Consider the following 20,889-nt stretch of genomic DNA (forward strand, 5'->3'; position numbering starts at 1 on the left):
TACAGCGTAGAAGCACTGTATCTCTTCATACTTACAAGAATATAAAATACATCTTCTAGCTATATATACGTACCCATAGCAGCAGCACCAATTACCACATCAAAAGGCATATAGTGCACAGCAGCAGCAGGTCTGCATAGCAACCAATTCACAGGTTTGATCGATCGAGTGATCGACCATGGCCACGCCATCAAGGCATCAATCTTGGCCATCCTCGGCCTCGCCTTCTTCTGCGGTACTGCCCTTGCTGCTCGCGACCTGAACAACGATTGAGCCATGGTGGCAAGGCATGAGCAGTGGATGGTGCAGTACAGCCGCGTCTACAAAGACGCCACCGAGAAGGCTCAGCGGTTCGAGGTGTTCAAATCTAATGTTAAGTTCATCGAGTCGTTCAATGCTGGTGGGAACCGCAAGTTCTGGCTCGGTGTCAACCAGTTCGCCGACCTCACGAACGACGAATTTAGGGCTACCAAGACTAACAAGGGCTTCAAACCTAGCCCCGTGAAGGTCCCTACCGGATTTAGATATGAGAATATTAGCGTTGATGCACTTCCGGCAACCATCGACTGGAGGACCAAAGGTGCTGTCACTCCCATCAAGGATCAAGGCCAATGTGGTAAGTACATTTAGTACAAAGGATATACATATATATTTACCTTGACAACACTAATATTATCATATTACGATGTAAACTATAGTGCAATAACATACGTCTAAACAAAATAATTAATTGCAGGCTGCTGTTGGACGTTCTCGGCTGTGGCTGCCACAGAAGGCATTGTGAAAATAAGCACCGGCAAGCTCATCTCCCTCTCGGAACAAGAGTTAGTGGATTGCGATGTCCATGGTGAGGATCAGGGTTGTGAAGGTGGTTTGATGGACGATGCTTTCAAGTTCATCATCAAGAAAGGTGGCCTAACCACGGAGTCTAGCTATCCTTACACAGCTGCGGATGGCAAGTGCAAGAGTGGATCAAACAGTGTCGCAACCGTCAAGGGCTTTGAGGATGTGCCTGCAAATGATGAGGCTTCCCTAATGAAGGCCGTGGCCAACCAACCCGTGTCGGTGGCAGTGGACGGCGGAGACATGACGTTTCAGTTCTACTCTGGTGGTGTGATGACTGGCTCATGTGGTACTGACCTGGACCATGGGATTGCAGCCATTGGCTATGGACAAACCAGTGATGGCACCAAGTACTGGCTACTGAAGAACTCATGGGGCACGACTTGGGGCGAGAATGGTTACCTGAGAATGGAGAAGGATATTTCCGACAAGAGGGGCATGTGTGGCCTAGCCATGGAGCCTTCCTACCCCACTGAGTAGGCAAAACCTTCATAAGCCTTTAAGTTCGTACATAAACGCTTACATTGGAATAAATTGATACTTATATGCTTTTTTATTTACTATGTGTATATAGCTGGTTCAAATGTGTGTCTGTAAACTGTGTTTCAAATTGGTCATCTACATGTATTCTACAATTCCATATTTTTATTAGAAATCATGTAATGTGTTGAATGTGTAATGATTAATCATGAATACATTCTGATTATTTTCTTGGAGTGAATATTCAGAAATGACGAAGGGCAACACAATGTATCATGGGCTACCAGGATGAACTGGAATTTATTCAAGAATACATAGGAGCCTAACCCTATATATAATTGTAGTTCAAAGCCTATCATTCTAGTCAAGCTACCATACCATACATTCTAGGTGTAACATTAAGCTACACAATGAGGAAGCCATTGAACATTCACTACCAAAATGGTGGAGTTCTCCTAATATTTTTAGTTAGTAATAAAACACTACCACTAGTCAAAACACTAAGGAATCCTCACTATGAGGTATTTACTGGGAAAAGTTTATACTAAATTTTGAATGCTAAAACACTAGGAGAACCCCACACTACTAGGAGAAATTGAAAAATCCAGTTGTGATTGCAAGATGGTAATATAAATACACACTAGATGAGGAAAAGTAATGGAATCAACAATAGAACACCAAATTTTTGAAGTACAGTGGCACTCTTCTCGGCACTTGTTGTAGCACCTCACCCAAGCGTAATTCTTTAGGCACTAAGACTAAAGTCCTCGCGAATGAAATGCACTTGTGCAACACTAGAAAGGTAGGCTTCCAAAATCCAAACTAGCACAAAAATCTTCTAAATAAGATTATCACCATCACCAAGAACTCCCCGAATTACTAAGATTGTCTCATATTGACAAGCACCAAGAGTAACAAGCCTCAAGCTTCACTTGGCCCAAACCAAGCTTAAACTACAATTGGATGTGCACTGCCGGCTACTGTCAACCACCCACGAAACTATGGGTGGCTCATATGATCTGGTCATGATAATCCCATTGTTTGCTAGGTCTAGGCCGGTCTAACTCTACAAAGTGCAAGATATAAAATATTACAAAATAATATAAGTTTAAGGTCAGTAACTTTGGCTGGTTAGGCTCCCAAGCTGGCTCATTAACTACACAAGCAGAAATAAAAATGAACCGAGCCAAGCCAAGCCACTAATTAATGAACCATGTTGAGCGAGCTATCGAGCCGTGAGCTTTTCGTCAAGCGCTACCGGCAGACGGCTTGCGTGGAGGAGGTCCTACGAGTGCAGAGGTTGAGGTCAGAGGCCAAGCGTGGTGTAATGGAGGCTGATGGTGGTGCGCAGGGGAAATGCCTGGGCTATTGCTGGGTGGAGGCTGGTGGTACAGAGAAGCTCTACGCTGGCGGTGGAATTTAATTTTTATAGGCGGAATCAATTAAAGAACGACTATAAAAAAAAATTGGCGGGCACAACTCAAAAACCGTCTGTGAAAATTAATTTCAACAAGCGGTTTTCCTAACAAAACCGCCTGTAGAAATCATGTATTTCTACAGGCGGTTCTCCTAAAAAACCGCCTGTAAAAATCATATTTCTACTGTAGAAATAATTTGAAATTCAATTTTTTGAGTTTTTCAAATGACCTCGTTTGAAAAAACCATCAAAATAAAAGTTGTAGATCTCGAAAAGTTATGAAACTTTGTAGTTGATAATTTTTTTCATTTGAAATCATCTTGTCGTCGAAAACTACGTTTGAATTTCTCAAATTTGAAATTCAAATTTTGTAAATGACCTCAGATGGAGAAACTATCAATATAAAAGTTGTAGATTCTTAAAAAGTTATTAAACTTTGTAGTTGACAACTTTTCCATTAGAATCCGTTTAGGGCCTCAAATAATCAATATATGCTCGGTTTAGGATAATATGTGGGGAACTAAACTCTAATATAGATACAACTGATGGGTGGAGTGGTAGAGGAGGCTACGCGCAAGGGCGAGGTCTCAGGTTGGAATCCCACCGGCCACGAAGCACGCGATTTTACGTGAAAAAACGTGACTTGCGACGGAGACTTCCCTATAATTAAAATCTTTTTTTCTATTTTTAAAAACGATTTTGTATTTTTTATAAAAAAAATCCTACAGTCGGATGGCATAATTGAACCGCCTTTAGAAATTCATTTCTACAGGCGGTTCAGTTACGTGAACCGCATATAGAAATGAATTTCTACCGATGGTTCTCAGTTACCCGCAGGCCACCAGCACAGGCGGTTCGTCAATCCACCTATAGAAAGGGGTTGCAAACCGAGCGCACGTGGAGGACGCGGATGCCAAGGGACACGAAGGCTGAGGGTGATGCAGCAGGCAATGACTAGAGCAGCATGGATGAGGTGGGCGGGGCGCACATGGTGCTCTCTCTATATGGAGGTACTCTATGAATTCCCTCTCGACATGCATCTCTCCCCTCATCTGTCTCTCCGGTGTTTTGCATGTGCTCAATCTTGAGCAGGGAGGTAGGGAGATGCTTCTGACTCTTGATCTCAGACAATCCGTTAGCGGCGGCCCAGCTGTGGTGTACTGCATGATGAAAGAGCGGAAGCAGGACAACAAGGAGGAGCAGCGGCAGTGATCGAACAAAAAAAAGCTAGATTTCCATATGCTGATGGTGATGGATGGTTTTTATATTTATTGAGATTTGAGACGGATGTCTAACTCACCGTCTCCACACCATTTTTTACAAGTGGGCTTAATAGAGACCGCCGTCTGCTACCGTCCCAGCTCTGGAGAGCATTGTTTTGGCGACTCTAAAAAGCCTAAACATAGTAGTGAACAAAACACTAGAAATTAAATATATATATGTAAACAGTATCACATTGATCAAATGCATGGCAACATTTCTACCATCATGCATATAGTAAAATCAAGATAAAAAGGGTATACATGTATCTTACACATGAAAGAGTAGTTGCAGGGGTGCGGCTTAAAAGAAACTATGCACATGCCTGCACAACCAACGCACCGTGGCGCCGTCCCTGGGTCGTCCCAACTCCCAACTGCCATGGGGCGATCGACCTTATCTTTCAGTGACGATCTCCAAAGCGGCGTTCGAGCTTCTCCTCCCCGCCATCTCCACGACCCCTGGTCCCGAGGCCGCCGCCTTCGCCTCTCCCTTGGGCGGCCGGTCCACCACGTCGGCACGGCACACCGGGCACTTGCTGCTCTTCCTCAGCCACGAGTCCACGCACTCCGCGTGGAAGCAGTGCTCGCACCGCGGCAGCTGCCTGCACCGGTCGCCGGCCTGGAACGCCTCGAGGCAGACCGCGCAGTCCCCGGCCGCCTCGCCGTCCGCAGCCTTGAAGTCGTGGCAAGGAAGCGTGACGAGCTCGCCGGGCGACAGTCCCCGCCTGCCGTGGCCGTCCTCCACGCGCTCCTGGTCCTGGTGGTTGGCGTGCTGGCCGGTGTCGCGGGAGCCGAGTCCCCGTCGTAGAGCCCAGAAAACAACTAGGATGTGCACGGCGAGCATCAGAGAGACGCCCACGATGAGCAGCGCCACGGAGAGGATCGCGGCTGGGTTTGTCATGATCATGCTATTGCTATGCTGTACTGTATATGGTAGCGTCTAGCTGGTGATGATGTTCTCTAGGCTAGGAGTCATGTGTTTCTCATGGATGATGTGAAGATTTCTCTTGCTTTTGACGTTCCATGCTTTGGAATTGGATGTATATGGACACCAGTTCAAGTACGTGTTGGGTTGGGAGAAACCAAGGAAGAGGCGATCAGCACTGTATATTGTATAGCAGGGGCTGTGTGGCAGCTGCAAGTTACTGATAGGTACAAGGAAGAAAACGGGAGGCGCAGCTGGGTTTTTTTTTCTTGAGATAATTGCTCATTTATTTGTTTGCCATTGTCAATTATATTGACTTAACCTAGATATATTTGCATCCACAGGGCTCGATTGGAATTATAGCAGTGCCGATTTTTTAAGAGGATTTTCATGCTTTGTTGTTGCCTGAAGGTAGAGAAGCCGACGGTCAAAGGGAAGGAATATATTTCAGCTCTTTTTGGTCATTCCTTTGAAAAAAAGCGTTTCTTACAATTTGCATCAATATTTTTTTACCACGCTTCTTGCCACAATATGACAGTATAAGTATTTTATCTTCCTGATATGGGGGGTGGTTAGAAAATAGACCGAGAGCGTCAAATTACTTATTTCTCAACTATGCAAGTTGACAAGACGGACTTCTGTCAGCAGCTTTGGATGGCTCTATGTCGTTTCAGCTCATAGAATGTGCACTGTGCAGTCACATTTTCTTTTTGGTGGTTCATTGCATGCCACTAGACAAAAATAATTAATATCACACATCAGATTTTGATGTGCAGCCAGACAAAATTGATGAGCTGAGATGCGACGCACAGGCACAGAGCATGAGCATGCCAGCAGGGTGCAAACACAATGGAGATCAGAGAAATAGGCTCAATCCTATTAGTGACCCCTAATTAGCTCTAGTTGATTTGATCCATAAACAATAAATCCAAGCGGAAAAAAAAAGAAAATGAACTACAGTCAGCATTCCGCCAATCATAAATAAGTGGCGGTTTAAACATCCCTAGGATCTCCAAAATCACATCACTTATTTGTGAGTGGAGATGGTAGTATAATTATATGGAAGTAGTTGCTAGCTAATTTTCAAATGTGGATATTAGGTCAGCTGACCTTTCATTCAGTTGCATCCGTAGGCTTAGTCATGGTACCATCTAATCCTGTATATTTTTGAATGTTTCAGTAAGAGAGTGTACATAATGACATATCAGCTTCATTATATATATGGTGACATCACCTTGGCGCGGGTCATGACTCAGGAGTCATACTGAAAGCATCATCTCTGATTTCAGTGCCGGATCAATGACGATTATTCTAGTAACGGCGTGTTTACACAAAACTAATATGAAAGCAGGCATTCTAGAGCAGATGACCTCGATCAGGTTAATTAGGATGGCTTCTTTTATGAGTTTCCTTTTAGAAAATAAGAAAACGTCACTTTCTCTTCTTTTCACTTCACATAAAACCTTTGGAGCCAACTAGAAAACAAGGTTGAAATGTGCTGGTCCAAAACTCTCAATCAGGGCTACATGAAACTTATATAGTAAAATAAGTCCAAATTAAAAAGAAACAGTTTCAATCACTATACCACAACCCTAATATAGTGTCATATGTGTGTCGCTATAAATATACTAATAACATCAAACCGTCGGTCGGTATAGGTGGCCCACGGATCATGTGTCGCTAAATATACTCTTTGCGATAAACGATCGGTCGGTATAGATATTTGGCTATAGCGTCCATCTATCGGTCGGGATAGATCTGTAAAGAGGACGAACCATCAGTCGCTATATAGGGCTGTGTATTTTGTGCGGGCTCAAGGTCCATGCACGGGAGCTGAAAAGGAAAAAAGTTCCTTCGCGGGAAGCTAAAAATGAAAACAGGCCTTCGCGGTAAAAATTGGGCCCAAATACTACTAACCCTAACCTTTCCACTCACTCTCCCTCAGCTAGCCGCCACTTCCCTGCGCCTGCCCACCCCATCCTCTATCACGGTGCTTGCCCACCCCACCCGCCGCCGCTGCCGCCAAAAACCGCTGCCGCCGCTGCCCAGGACCACGGCCACCAAGACTGCCATCGCCACTGCAGCTCCGCCCAAGACAACGACCGTCGCTACTGTGCAGTTGGCGCCCCTGCCCCTGCCGTTGCAGCTCCGCCCAAGACAACGGCCGCCGGCAAAGACCCCACCCAAGACAACGGCCGCCGCCCAAGACGACCGCTGCTGCCGTGCAGCTCCGCCCAAGACGACCACCGCTGCTGCCCAGTTGGCGCCCCTAGCCCCTGCCATACAGCTCCTCGTACGCGGCCCTCAATTGCGACTGTGCGTGACTCCTCCCCTCATCCTCATCGATTCGATTTGAACTAGTGATTTGATCTGGTTTCCATGACGCTTTCTTTGCAGCAGCTGTTCAGATTCGTGGCAACAATAACTGCAGTGGGGGCTGGAGCTGCTTCGTGGACAAGGTGTGCTACGACGACATCAACGCCTGCTGCTACCACCACGACGCCTGCTGCCACAACCACAACTGCTGCGTGGAGAAGAAAGGTTACATTTGCTTGCAATTTTTTCCTTGCCTACGGCTTGCTGTGCTAATAATTTTGACACAAAGCCTTGTTGTGCTCATTATTGTGAACAACTGAAAAACATGTCAGTGCAGTGCGTGTCGGTAGTATATGAATGGTAGGAAATAAATCGGGAAGTAGATTGAGTAGCACGTGCATTTTCTTTTGTGTTTTACGTATTAATCAACAAGCAGTGAAAACATCTATAGTTATGGCAACATATTGCAGGTTTAATATTGTTCAGGTGGTGATGCTGGACCTCAGTTTTTCTCATGGAACGCACGCACTGTCAGATCACATGTCCTAAATGATGATACGATTATTGTAGAAAAGTGATGGTTTAGTATTGGCAGTAGCCTGATCTTAATTTTTCTGTGACCCTGGCCTATCACTATGTATCTTGTGTTCTGTCTTTTACTTTCATGCTATCAGTTGTTGTACAAACTAATAGAAAGCTGAAATGCAGACTAGTTCTATTTGGCATAATCGATTTACTGCAGTACTTTGTTTTTGCGATTCAGTCTCGACATATTTGTACATGTACTGATCCGATGTCGTGTATTCACACTACAGTATTTGACTTTGATAACTTGGAGGATGAGCACATAAATAATGATAATGGACTAGTTGTGTACCTACCTAATCTAAATCGTGATGTGACTGTGGATATTGTTAATGGGGTTGTCCCTTCTGTTAGAACAGACATAGATGGTATTATTGTTGATCGAAAAAATTCTAAAACAGGTTCTAAAAAGTAAGTCTTGTCAAACAATGTGTCTATTTCTTTCTTGTGAGTATTGCTAATTTATTTGTCCATTCACAGGAGAAAACATGTTAAGACCAAAAAAAGCAATAAGGATATCCTTGTCAATCCGTATGAGAAACTTCGAAATGACCAGATTAAAATCAATAACCAGAGGCTTGAAGCTCTAAATCTGCCTCCTATGAATAGTTTAGGACAGAATATTCAACCTAGTAAAAGAACAAAGGTTTTGTATAGACTTTTATTTACTACGACAATCATTGCATATTTCTTAACAAATATTTATACTATTATGTGCCTTTTTTTTAGAAAACTCCACAATCAAGTTATGCAGGAACTGAAGGTCACAATCTACGTAGGTCACAGAGAAATCAAGCTGAAAGTGTAAATGAGCAGATTGAAGAAGATCCTGAGTACCAGCCAGCTGGGGATGAAGGTCTTGTAGACTGACTTGCTACATCACAAATATCTTGTCGTATTACATGTTTCTTATTTAAAATTTACTACAGATCTTCATACTAGTCCACCAAAGAAGAGGAAAAGAAGCATCACTAGGATGGATAACATATTTGCAAGAACACCAAACATGCCTAAAATCAAAATAACACTCAATGAATTTGGTCAACCTATTGGACAGAATTATAGACAGTTTTCTAGTGCCATTGGTTGCCTAGTGAGACGAACATTATCAGTTGGGTGTTCAGATTGGAGGCTTGTCGATGTTGAAAAGGAAGACCAAGTGTGGGAAACATTAAAGGTATTTTTCCTCTTCAATTCTTTGGACCTTGATTGCTAAAATCTGCCACACAACATGTACTGTTTTCTGTACTGATTTGCTATGGAGTGTGGGTTGTCCCATCCTTATGTTTAGTATTAGATTACTATCCTAAGGACTGATTTGCTGTCAATGGAAAATTAGGAATTCTATGACGTTGATGAGGCTGCCAAAAACTGGTTTCTAATCACTGCTGTAAGGAAATGGAAGGATTTTAAGGCAACCTTGAAGAAGGAATTTTTTGATGAAAAAATAACAATTGAGGCACTGCAGCGAAAACATGGTGATAGAGTTAAACCTACTGACTGGAAGTTCCTCATTAAGCATTGGACCTCTCCTGAATTTGAAGTAAGGAGTAAATTTTGTTATATGCAAATTTGGACTACAATATATTTGCTGAATTTAACAATTTCTATCCTAGGCTCGAATGGAAATATCCAAAGCTAATCGTACAAAGTTGAGGATACATCATACATCAGGAAGCAAGAGCTTTGCTTGTTCTAGGCATGAAATGGTATAGAAAATATGTCTAGCATTCAATTTTAGTGCATTATTTTGCTACAATTTTAGTACTAAATTAAAACAATTTTAGGCTATAGAGCTAGGGCGCGTGCCTCGAAGAGATGAAATCTATATTAGAACACATACAAGAAAAAATGGAGTTCCATCGCAACAAGCAGAGCCAATAATTGTAAGTTCTTCTTCATAAAAGACTTTTAGTATGTAATATTTCACTCTAGTGTATAAACAACCCTTTTCTATTTTGCTAGAACAAACTTAAATAAGTTGTTGAAGCCCACCCAGAGTTGATAGAAAGATCAATTCAGCAAGGTGATGTCTTCGTTGTTGCTTGTGGAGAAAAAGAGCCAAGAGGGCGTGTTCGTGCTTTGGGTCTAGGACCAACTCCCCAAGTTATTGGAACCCCTGGTTTGAAGTGTTACAAGCCAACAAGGCTACAAATGGAAGTTCTAGCTCGTAAAAAGGTTGAAAGTGACAAAGCTTCTCTAGAACGACGCATACAAGAATTGGAAGAGAAACTGGATGAGGCAATGATAGTGCAACAAAGAAGAAATATGGAAATTGCCTCACACAATGGTTCTAATTCATGAAATCATGTGGTAAAGAACTTCAAGACTTTGAATTGCTAGATGATATGGTGACATGTGAATAATACATATTAACCCTCTTGTATTGTTTATGTAGAGCCCAACGTCTGAAGAACATGTTGATGAGGCACATGACGCTCAACCATTTGAAGATGCTATTTTTGAAGATATTAATGAAAACTCTAACCACTATGATGAAGATGATTACGTCCTTTTTCCCAGTCCTCAGGCTGCCCCATCTGAGCATGATGCTAATTTCCTATCAGTGGCGCGTGCTGCTGCCCTATCTGCGCGTGTTGCTGCCTTGTCTATGCAGCGTGCTCCTGCCCTATCTGTGAAGGAAGCTGCAGCCCATCCAAGCAGCCTAGTTCCTCTCCATCTGCCTTGCATACTCTTGCCCCATCTACGCAGCGTGCTCCTGCCTCCTCTGTGCACAGTGTTGTAGGAGGATCGATTGATCTTCATCGAGAGTCCAGTGCTACTAGTCCCATAAAAAATGTTGCCCCACAAAAGAACAATAAATCCCCTCGTGTTTCACTTGCTGACCTTGTAATTTTCTTAATATAACCTTGCTTATAATTCTAGCAGTTCTATACATTTGTTCAATTTTTGCTGACAAGTGCATAAACCATTTCCGGTTGGAAAGGAGGTCACATTATATGCGTTGTTGCGGCCAGAAGTTGTGGCTAAGGCAACAGTTATTTCAAAAAATCCAAGAAATTTACTAGGAGGCCAGCCTCTTGGAAAGCACTTTTGTGAAGTTGTTGTGAAGGTTGTGATTAAAAGGAATACAGTGCTTCCTCGCCCTTATGGTGACATTGAGACTTTGGCTGATGCTTTGTCAATGCCAATTCAGTGGCCATACAACAGAGTAATAAACTATACTTGCACATGTTTCTTTTATTCATTATGTGATAAGTGAACAAAATTTCTAATTACTGATATTTGTAATAGTTGAGCGTCACCAAGGCATCACATTCATCCAAGTCTACTACAGGTATGTATTTTTTTAATTTTACTTTCACCAAGCTACAATTTGTTATGGTTATGGTCACAAACTTACATACTTTCACCAAGCTACCAAGTTACTGGACTTTTTTTTTATAGTGGTTATGGTCACAAACTTACATACTCTTCTGACCTTGGGTTACTGGTCTTGTCTTGCAGCAAGGGAGGAGAGGCGTGGACACAAAACTGATTGAAGTGGCTGGCTGGAACTAGGGTAGGTGTACAAACAAGTTCCATTTCAGATAATACATGAGCTGAAAATATGGTAGCACACATTAGTAGTTGGAGTTGAAAATGTGTTGATTTTTCAAGTGGAAGGCGCCGGATGTAATGTGATTATTTTGTATTAGCAAGCAGATTGATTAAACATTTTGTGAGATGAAGATGAAACATCGATGGATGCTAGCTGCTTTGGATGACATAACATTTTGTAATGAACTGCTTGGGGATGGATGCTAATTGTTTTGGATGATGTAACATTTTGTAAAGAACTTCTTGTGCATGTTAGCTGTGAGGTGTGCAAGCTAGACTTGTGTGTTGACTGTTACATGTACCAATTAGCATGAATGAAATCAAAGCTATGTCTTTGTTACTTGATTTCTTGTCCGATGTTGAATGTGACCTTGTATGTATAATGTCTGAAAGAAAATTGCAATTTGCTTAATGTAACATTAGCAATGTGTTTTGGGTCATGTGATCTATGCGTTGGATTGTTGGTTGGTATAAATCCCATTAGCCTTGCACTGTTGGACGGTAAAACTGCTATATTTCATCAGCTTGTTGGTCGGTATTGCTTCAACATTTCTATCAGACTATCAGTCGCTAAAAGTATGTTGGTCGCTATAACCCTATCCCGACGCCACTTTCAGCGGCAGCAATTAAGTGTCGCAATAGGTCTATAGTGACCGATGGTGCATCGCTATATCCACCTATAGCGATCAACGATACGTCGCTATTTTGGGGCTGTGGTGTAGTGAATTTTTGGATGCAATTTAGTTAAGAGATTTCGATTGAACGCAAAGAGTGAAGTCTGTAATCGGGAAATGAAACCTTCGTGGGTAATATTTAGTTTGGCTTCCACATACTACTAGTTCCGACAAACATACAGGTCAACAAATAAACATTACACGTAGCCTAGCAAGGAGTAGATGAAAACATGCATGCTAAGCAACATTTTGAGCATACATAACTAGTAAAATGTTCAGATTTTTTTGTTATAATGATGCAATAAGTATTTGTGCTCTTGTTCTGGGTCTTTGCATTGTTCGTGCCATCGACTTTTCTCTATCTTCACGGTTTGTATTTCATTGCATCCGGTGATGCTACAAAAGGAGAACTGAATTAGGCTTTCTAACAATGATGAGCGTTGGGGGCCCATATCCTTTACGGGGTCCTCCTGCATCGTCTTCCCTAAACCGTGATCTTTTACCACACCGGTGTAAGCCAAAATATACATTCTTGCAAGGAAACTGGAAGGCGGCTCTAGTCCTTGAGAGAAGAGGTTCCAAAATATCACCCTAACATTCTGCAAAGAAGCGCTCTAAGAGTTGAATGAAGTACATGGCATCAGCCATCTCTATAAAGAGGCTAGCACGAAGGTAACTTTAGGCCATCCAAAATCACATGGTTTATGGATGATGTTCAATGAGCCTAGAGTCCATCAAACACATGAAGGGGACATGCATGGCTCTAGAGGAGTATGACAACACAAAATGCCCAATAACTCAATCGAGAAGTCAAATCCGATTCTTGTATGGATTTAGATTGAAAGGACTAGAATGTCCCTACACAATACTAGGAATATACTTAGGATCTAGCCATAGGGTAGTTTAGGATCATTCCCGGACTACCAAGTGTAACTTGGGCACTATAAATAGTGCCTCCTAGAATAAAGTGGATATGACATTCCTGATTGCAAGCAGCGCCATCATGCACTTGCATTCGTACCATTCAATACACTGTACTGTCAAAGATTTTGTTTTTGTACAATAATGGTCTAATGATAGTTTTTACACCCTGATAGAAGATTTGGTCTTGGACAACAATGATCTAATGAGAGTTTGTAACACCCTAAGACTACAAACAGCTCAAATACTCTAACTAACTCACATATGGTTTCATCTTCATTTCACTAAAATGGTTAACCTAGTGTTAGTGACATGGGACATAGAAGCCTTACATACTGGCCTAAACTACCCTCAACAACTAGATGAGGCTTGTCGACGAAAGCTAGTCGGCAGTCTACCTTGGGGTATACCCACGGCAGTAGTTTATCAGTAGACGGTGCGCAAGCTACGAACTTGATGGTGACGCAAGACACGGACAAGCTTTTTATCCAGGTCCGGCCGCCGTGTGGGCGTAATACCTACGTCCTGCGTCTGGTCATATTGATTTGTGTTGAGATAATTGTGTCCCAAGGGGGGTCCCTTGCCCCTCCTTATATAGTCCAGAGGGCAGGGTTACAAATCTGGAAACTAATCCTAGTCGGTTACAATTGCCATAGATAGTTCGATATCAATTCCTATTCTAACTGACTAGACTCTGGCTTGATCTTCACGTCTTGTTTCCTTGCGCGAAACTCCAAGCAGTCGGATCAAGCCTCAGACTTGTCTCGTAATGGGCCAAGCCTCCTGGCCCAAGTCTAGCCGTAAGGGTATAGGGGTTTATACCCCCACAGCTAGTCCCCAAGCACCGTGTATTGTGATATAACATGCCGTCTTGAGCTTCTTCGATCAGCAAGGCTTGACATCTTCAATTTGCATGGAAGTCGCCCAAATAGTTTCAACGGTATTTTGACCAACTCAAAAGATAGTTGATCAACATTGGCATCGAAGAAGCAGGTTGTTCGAAGAATGCATGGTGCTCTTGAGAAAAAATATTTCTTTTCTCGATGAAGTGTGCCCACTTGACTTTTATAAAAAGTTCAGTCCGTCAAAAAGCAAGCAAGTTCACCGCAAGGTGAAGTGTGCCCACTTAGTCCCCGAGCCTGGTAGTAGGTGACGTAGGCACGTCATACCAGGATCAAAAAAGTCTTCATAGGAATCCTAAAACTGAGATGCGTCGCCAGATGCATCATACCGATGTAGTCCCCGAGCTTGCTGGAAGACGAAGTATGAGCCTTGTGGCAAGGTCTGAAAAATGGAATTTACCGATGTAATCCCCAAGCATATAATGCTCAGATTGGTCGGTGCAGTCCCCAGGTCTCCAAACTGGTAGACTGGTCGACCAGTCCCCGAGCTTATAATGCTCAGATTGGTCGGTGCAGTCCCCAGATCTCCAAACTGGTAGACTGGTCGACCAGTCCCCGAGCTTATAGTGCTCAAATTGGTCGATGCAGTCCCCAGGTCTCCAAACTGGTAGACTGGTCGACCAGTCCCCGAGCTTATAGTGCTCGGTGGTCGGTGCAGTCCCCAGGAATGTCATACACAATCTTCCACCAATTCTGCTTGTTCTTTTAGAAAGAGCATCTTGCCACATTAATGCGTGATGTGACGAGGCATCCTGGCGTATTTGTCAAACGGCTGCGTGAAAAGGTGCGCCTGGTAACTGTGCAGCCGCTCTTTGCGTGGTTCGAGAAAATGAAACCATCAATTAGACAGAAAAGCCACCGCATTAACTGCCCGTAATTGTTGAGAACCGAAACGCCGCATCCGCCGCTGGGCCCGCTCACTTCCCAAGGATACGGGAAGTGGAAGAGGTGGAGGCGTTGCCTATAAAGACTTAACACCACGCCCGTAATCTTTACCCTGCCTTTGCCTTCAAGCCCTCTATTCTTGTCATTCCTACCTTCTGCAGCCACCGTCAGTTCGTCCAGTTCGCAGTCGTTCCCGCAGCATCAATGGCAAAGAGTGACTCGAAGAAAAGGGCCGAACTGATGGCGAAGGAATGGAAGAAGTCCCGGAGTAGCACTAGGTCCCTCAACGACCTCGTCGGCATGGGGCTGCTTCACAGCCAGGAGCTCAGCGGCTGGAGGGCGCCGGAAGGGGAGAGCTACCCCGACCCTCGTGCCGGTGAGATCATGGTTTTTGAAGATTTTTTCAAGAGGGTCTTTGGGATTCCTATCCACCCTTTTCTCCAGGGTCTTCTTCTTTACTATGAGATTGGGATCTGCAATTTGCACCCGAACTCCATTCTTCTTATCTCCACCTTTATCCATCTGTGCGAGGCCTATGTTAGAATAGAGCCGCACTTCAACCTTTTCCGCTACCTTTATTGTCTGAGGAAGAAAGGAGCAGTTGGAGGCTCCAAGATTGCAGGTGGAGTATACCTCAATCTACGTGACGGGATGAAGAACCGGTATCTCAACTGCCCATGAAATACTTCTCTCACTGAATGGTACAAGAAGTGGTTCTATGTCAAGGAAGAGTCGAGCAGCTCCACATTCTGCGACGTGGGCTACATTCCCGAGGAGAGGGTCAGCTGGACGGACCGCCCGGCGTTCGCTGGTCAGGTGGACCTGATGAAACTGATCGACTGGTCCCGCTTAGACAGGCCAGGAGTGGTCGGTAACTTTATTTGTCATCGGGTGATGCCCTGCCAGAGGAGGGTACACTCGGCATACGAGTACGCGGGGAGCCAGGACCCGACCAGAATGAGTCCCGATGTTCTGGAGAAGGCAGAAATGCAGCAGCTGATGAACGAGTTGTTCAACTTTACAGATGACAACTTCGTTCGAAGCAGTGATCGGATGCACGCCTTCAAGCTGGGACGACCAGCTCCAAAGGTAATGTTACTGACTGACTTTACTTTCCGAGTACTTGTTCTCCTAGTTGTTGACTTGTCTTTGATTCTACTGCAGATTGGAGACGTAGACCGGTGCGCAGTGTACGTATCACTGGCACCTGGTATGGAGAATCCCGCGGGAGTGGACCCGACAGAGGACGACGCTGCTCGGTGTCCTCAATACACCAGCAGCGAGGAAGAGCAGAACCGTCCCGCCCCGACCACCGAGGACAGAGTGGTGGGGAAAAGGCCAGTGGTGGCGGATCCGTCCCGGGCGGAGGCGCTACCGGCGGAGAGCAGCCAAGCGCCGAAGCGCCATCGGCTCGTCAGGATCACTGATGACGACGACGAGGAGGAGGAGGCCGCGCCTTCCTTGGTCCGGAGGCCGCGTAGTCGTCCGGATGTTGCGCCGATCACTGGCGACCGGGTGACCAGTGACCCTCCTGCTCCTCACACCGAGCCGACACGTCTTGGGGCGACAGAGGCGGCAGCGGCGACCGGTAGGACCAGGAGGAGGGTCTTTACGGCGACGCATATGCGCTCCGATCTGTAAGTAGAAAAACTCTCTTCTTGACACTTTTTCCTATCATTATTATTGCTTTTGCGTTTGTTACCGTGGCGTTTGACATTGGTAAGATGCCATGTATCTGCTAGTGCGGCGTCTGACGTTGATCCCGACAACGTCGTTGGGCAGAGGACAGCCGAGCCGACGGCTGTCGTCGGGGACGCCGCGCAGCAGACCGCCCAGGAACAGCCCGAGGAGCAGTCCGCGGCGACGATCGCAGCTGAGAGTGCCGTGGAGCAACCGGCTCCGACGAAGACCTAAGCGAACACCCCTACAGGGGATGGAGAGGCTGCGAGGGCGCCTCCCCCGAGCAGTGCTGTAGAGGAGGAGGACAGAGTTCTGACTCCCCTGCCTGCTGAAGAAGGGAGGGTCCCAACCCCGCCCCGATCAGGGTCTCTTCACCAGTAGACTCCCCTGGCCTGGATCAGGGTCCAGTGATGCCTGCGACCACAGCCGGGGGTAGTGCGGAGGGCGAGGAGACCCAGACGGCCTTCGACGATGAAGTGGAGGAGATCCAAGGTCGTCCCCAAGATGGTCGCCAGCACGTTTACGTGTGGCGCCAACGCGGGGACCACTTCATTGGTCATGAAGAACTCGCGGAGACGGAGGAGGCCGCGAGGGTGGAGCGCGCAGCGAAGCAGCTTGTGGACGAGGTTAAGGTAAGTGGTCTTTTGGGCTGCTCGAAGTTTATATGCATTGTTCCTGGATTCAGTATGTATTCTTCTTGTAGGGCGCAATGAAAACAGCGAAGTACTAGAAAAGGTGCTTCGACCAAATTGAGGGCATCGTGGCCGAGAACAAGGCCCTGTCCGTGGAGGTGGATCGGCTTCGGTCGGAGGCCGGGGAGAAGACGGCCGAGATGAGTGCTCAGGAAGAGCACCTGCTTGACCTCAATCGGCGATTGGCCGACCAGGATCGGCAAAGGATGTTGACACCGTTTTTGGGCACGTGTCTAGGATGGCAGGATAAGGTGGCAGTACGATGTTTACAAAGTGGGTTGCCGATGAGGATGGTTGCCGATGAGGGCGAAGTTGAACGTGACTAAGTCCACAGGCAGTAGTATTGTGCCGATGGCTAGATAAGAAAGTCTGCCGATGACTATGGCAAAGGGTCTGCCGATGATGCAAAGAGGGAGTCCGGAAGCTGCCGGTCGTTATGTGGAGGAGTTTCGGTTTGTCACGAGGGATAGTTTTGTTATTTCCTTAATTATTTACATCGTTTTGTATACGGATTCCGTGTAATTTGGAATTCGAATTCTAATCGTGTCTGGTTGTAGCTCTTTGAGCAGGGTATAAATATAGACCCTAGGGCCTTGTAATGAAAAAAATCAATCAATCAAACACACGTTTTTACTCATATCCCAGCATCTACTTTTCGACGACTTCGTCATACTTTTTTCCTTTTGTTACGAGTTCTTAGGAATTCGTCGACTTAAGCTCGGCGTGTTCTCAAGTTCCGCGTGAGTACCTCTTAGCCGTGACATCCGGGCGCATCGCTGTTGTCAGGACTAAAGTACTCGAGTTATCACCTTTGCCGATAGCAAGGTCAAATCGGCTGGCACGCCTTAACGTTTGAATCGGGTATTAGCCCTTTGTGTTTGCAGATCAGTTTTGCATCAACAAAGGAGAAGTCGATCATATATTCCGAGCAGCTGTATGTAGCCACGTAGTCATTTTTGTTGACCAGAAATTGCTCTTGCAGACTTGGAGGAGGAGGTTGCACGCCTCCGACAAGAAAAGGAGAGGCTCGACCAGGAGCTTGCCAGGGCACTGGAGACCGGGCGCCGAGCTGGCGAGGAACTGAGCAGCAAGAGTCAGGAGTTGTCTGGTGAGAATCGTTCTATCCCATTTTCCTTTGACTGCCCAACGTTCCGTTTCTTGTTTGTGTACTAACCTCCTGCTTGGTTTACAGTGCTCAAGATGAATACCAAGAAGCACTTCGATGAGCTGATCAAGGACCGGGACTCCTGGAAGGCCAACTGCATCAAGATTTGGAAAGGAGTGGACCCGGTCCTTGATTTGATCAGCCCCGAGCTCCCTGAGGACCAGCCCCGCGCACCGAAGTTGACTCCGATCGAGAAGGCGCAACGGGCATGGGACTGGCTCCAGCAGTTTGTCAAGGACGCCGGGGAGTTCGCCGGTGCGCACGTCCTCAGCATGGTGCGCGCCCACTATCCTCTGGTTGACCTGTCCAGACTAGCGAGGGGGTACCCCAAGGAGGTTGGTCCGCAGGAGGCAGACGACCTTCGTGTTGGTCTGCTTGACTTGTCGTCGACAGTGATCGGTGACATCAACCTCTGCGGGACAGCAACTCCCCCCGACCAGCCCGGGTCAGATAGATCGGCCAGGGAGTTGTCGGGAGCGTCGAATGCCGGAGATGGGCGGTCGACGCCTGCGGTCTCGACCAGCCAGGCGCCGGTGGCCCCGACCCCTTCAACTGGACGGCAAGACCGTGCAGGTGATCAGCCCGAGCAATAGGCTTGTAGAGTAGTCTGCAGGGATAGACTAGGAACCGCCCAGAGGGGAGTGTATTGTAAACTTTGTATGTAAAGTTTGTAATAAAGATTAATTTGTCATGACCATGATTTTGAGCGCTGCAATGTTGTCTGAGTGATGTATCACTGTGTTTGATTAATAATTTTTAATGATCTTGGTCTTAGAGGGGAATTGTTGCGCTTGTCGAAAGCTCTGCGTGTAAAAAATATATAGCAAAAAAGAGAAAATTTTATTATTGCTAGTTACAAGAAACTTACAAATAAAAGGTGCTGGAACTTATGGATAGAAACGGTGCAGCTTGTCTATGTGCCAAGAATTAGGCAGGCGTGTTCTGTCTGGGTACGCCAGTCTGTAAGATGTAGGGCGTGTGACTTCAGCGACCACAAAGGGTCCTTCCCAAGATGTGGATAACTTGTGCGTTCCTTCCTGGCTTGTTTTCCACTTGAGTACCAGATCACCGACCACGAAGGAACGGTCTTTGATGTTTCTGTTGTGATACCGCCTGATGGCTTCGAGATACTTTGTTGTTCGAAGACATGAGATTAGGCGCCTTTCCTCCATGCAGTTGATTTCAAGCTCCCTACCGATGTCAGCCGATGACTGGTCGAAATTTTCGATTCTTGGAGATCCAAAGGTTACGTCAGATGGGAGCATTGCCTCGGAGCCGTAAACCATGAAGTAGGGGGATACACCCGTATTGTGACTAGCCTGTGTTCGGAGCCCCAGACCACAGCCGGTAACTCTTTCATCCATCGTGCAGGTGCTCTGTCATTCTCGGTGTATAACCTTTTCTTTAGGGCATCGATAATCATTCCGTTCGCGCGCTCTACATGACTGTTGGCCCGTGGGTGAGCTACTGACACGTACTTTATGACTATGCCCCTGTCATCGCAGAAGTCCTAGAATGTAGTGCCAGTAAACTGAGTGCCCAAGTCAGTGATTATACTATTGGGGATCCCGAATCTGTGTATGATTTGATTGAGGAACTCCACAACCTTCTCGGAGGTTGCTTTGACCAGTGGCATGTATTCGATCCACTTCGAGAATTTGTCGATTAGCACGAAGACGAACTTGAAGTTGCCGGGGGCCGGCTTAAATGGCCCGATCATGTCGAGACCCCAGCAGGCGAAAGGCCAGGACGACGGAATAGTTTGAATTTCGTGAGCAGGCACGTGGGTCCTCTTGGCGAAGAACTGGCATCCTTCACAATGTCGGACTAGTTTCTCGGCGTCGGTGACCGCGGTTGGCCAGTAAAAACCAACTCGGAAGGCCATCCCGACTAGTGTTCTAGAGGCCGCGTGGTTGCCGCAGGATCCGGCGTGTATGTCATCTAAGAGCTTGATGCCGTCATCTTGGGATATGCATTTGAGCAATACTTTAGAACTTGCGTTCTTTCGCATAAGTTTGCCATCCACCAGTATGTAATTTTTGGACCGTCGAATGAGGCGCTCGTTCTCTGTTTTGTCTTGAAATCCCGATCCATCAGATATATACCTGATGAAGGGGGTGCGCCAATCACGGCTGCTGGTCGCCGGAGTGGTGTTGTCTATGAGCATTGCCTCGTTGGGTTGCTTGTCGACCGAGTCTATGCCCACACTTGGCGCGTGGATGTCCTGAACAAAAACTCCCTGCGAAATCTGGGCCCGAGATGATCCTAACTTTGACAACGCATCCGCTGCCTGGTTCCTGTCCCGGACCACGTGGACGTATTCTATGCCGTAGAAATTGGATTCCCATTTGCGGATTTCTTTGCAGTAGAGGTCCATCTTCTCGTGGGTTGTGTCCCATTCCTTGTTGAGCTGGTTGATGACTAAGGCAGAGTCGTTGTGGACGTAGAGGCGTTTGACTCCCAGTTCGACGGCTAGTCGTATGCCATGTAGGCATGCTTCGTATTCAGCGATGTTGTTTGACGCCGGAAAGAGGATCCTGAGGACGTAGCGTAGTTTGTCCTTGTTAGGCGACACGAAGAG

General features: G+C 46.0%; 2 protein-coding genes across 2 annotated transcripts; one reads left to right on the top strand and one right to left on the bottom strand.

Annotated features, from left to right (window-relative positions):
• Positions 193 to 1,323, top strand: LOC8061548 (senescence-specific cysteine protease SAG39). Its single transcript, XM_021448536.1, has 2 exons — positions 193 to 616; positions 737 to 1,323. Exons 1-2 carry the CDS (start codon positions 277 to 279, stop codon positions 1,321 to 1,323), a joined length of 927 nt encoding a protein of 308 aa, XP_021304211.1. The 5' UTR covers positions 193 to 276.
• Positions 3,994 to 5,222, bottom strand: LOC8061549 (E3 ubiquitin-protein ligase ATL41). The gene has a single exon (XM_002438178.2). It carries the CDS (start codon positions 4,907 to 4,909, stop codon positions 4,397 to 4,399), a length of 513 nt encoding a protein of 170 aa, XP_002438223.2. The 5' UTR covers positions 4,910 to 5,222; the 3' UTR covers positions 3,994 to 4,396.

Source organism: Sorghum bicolor, chromosome 10 (assembly GCF_000003195.3).
Source record: "Sorghum bicolor cultivar BTx623 chromosome 10, Sorghum_bicolor_NCBIv3, whole genome shotgun sequence".
NCBI lineage: Eukaryota > Viridiplantae > Streptophyta > Magnoliopsida > Poales > Poaceae > Sorghum > Sorghum bicolor.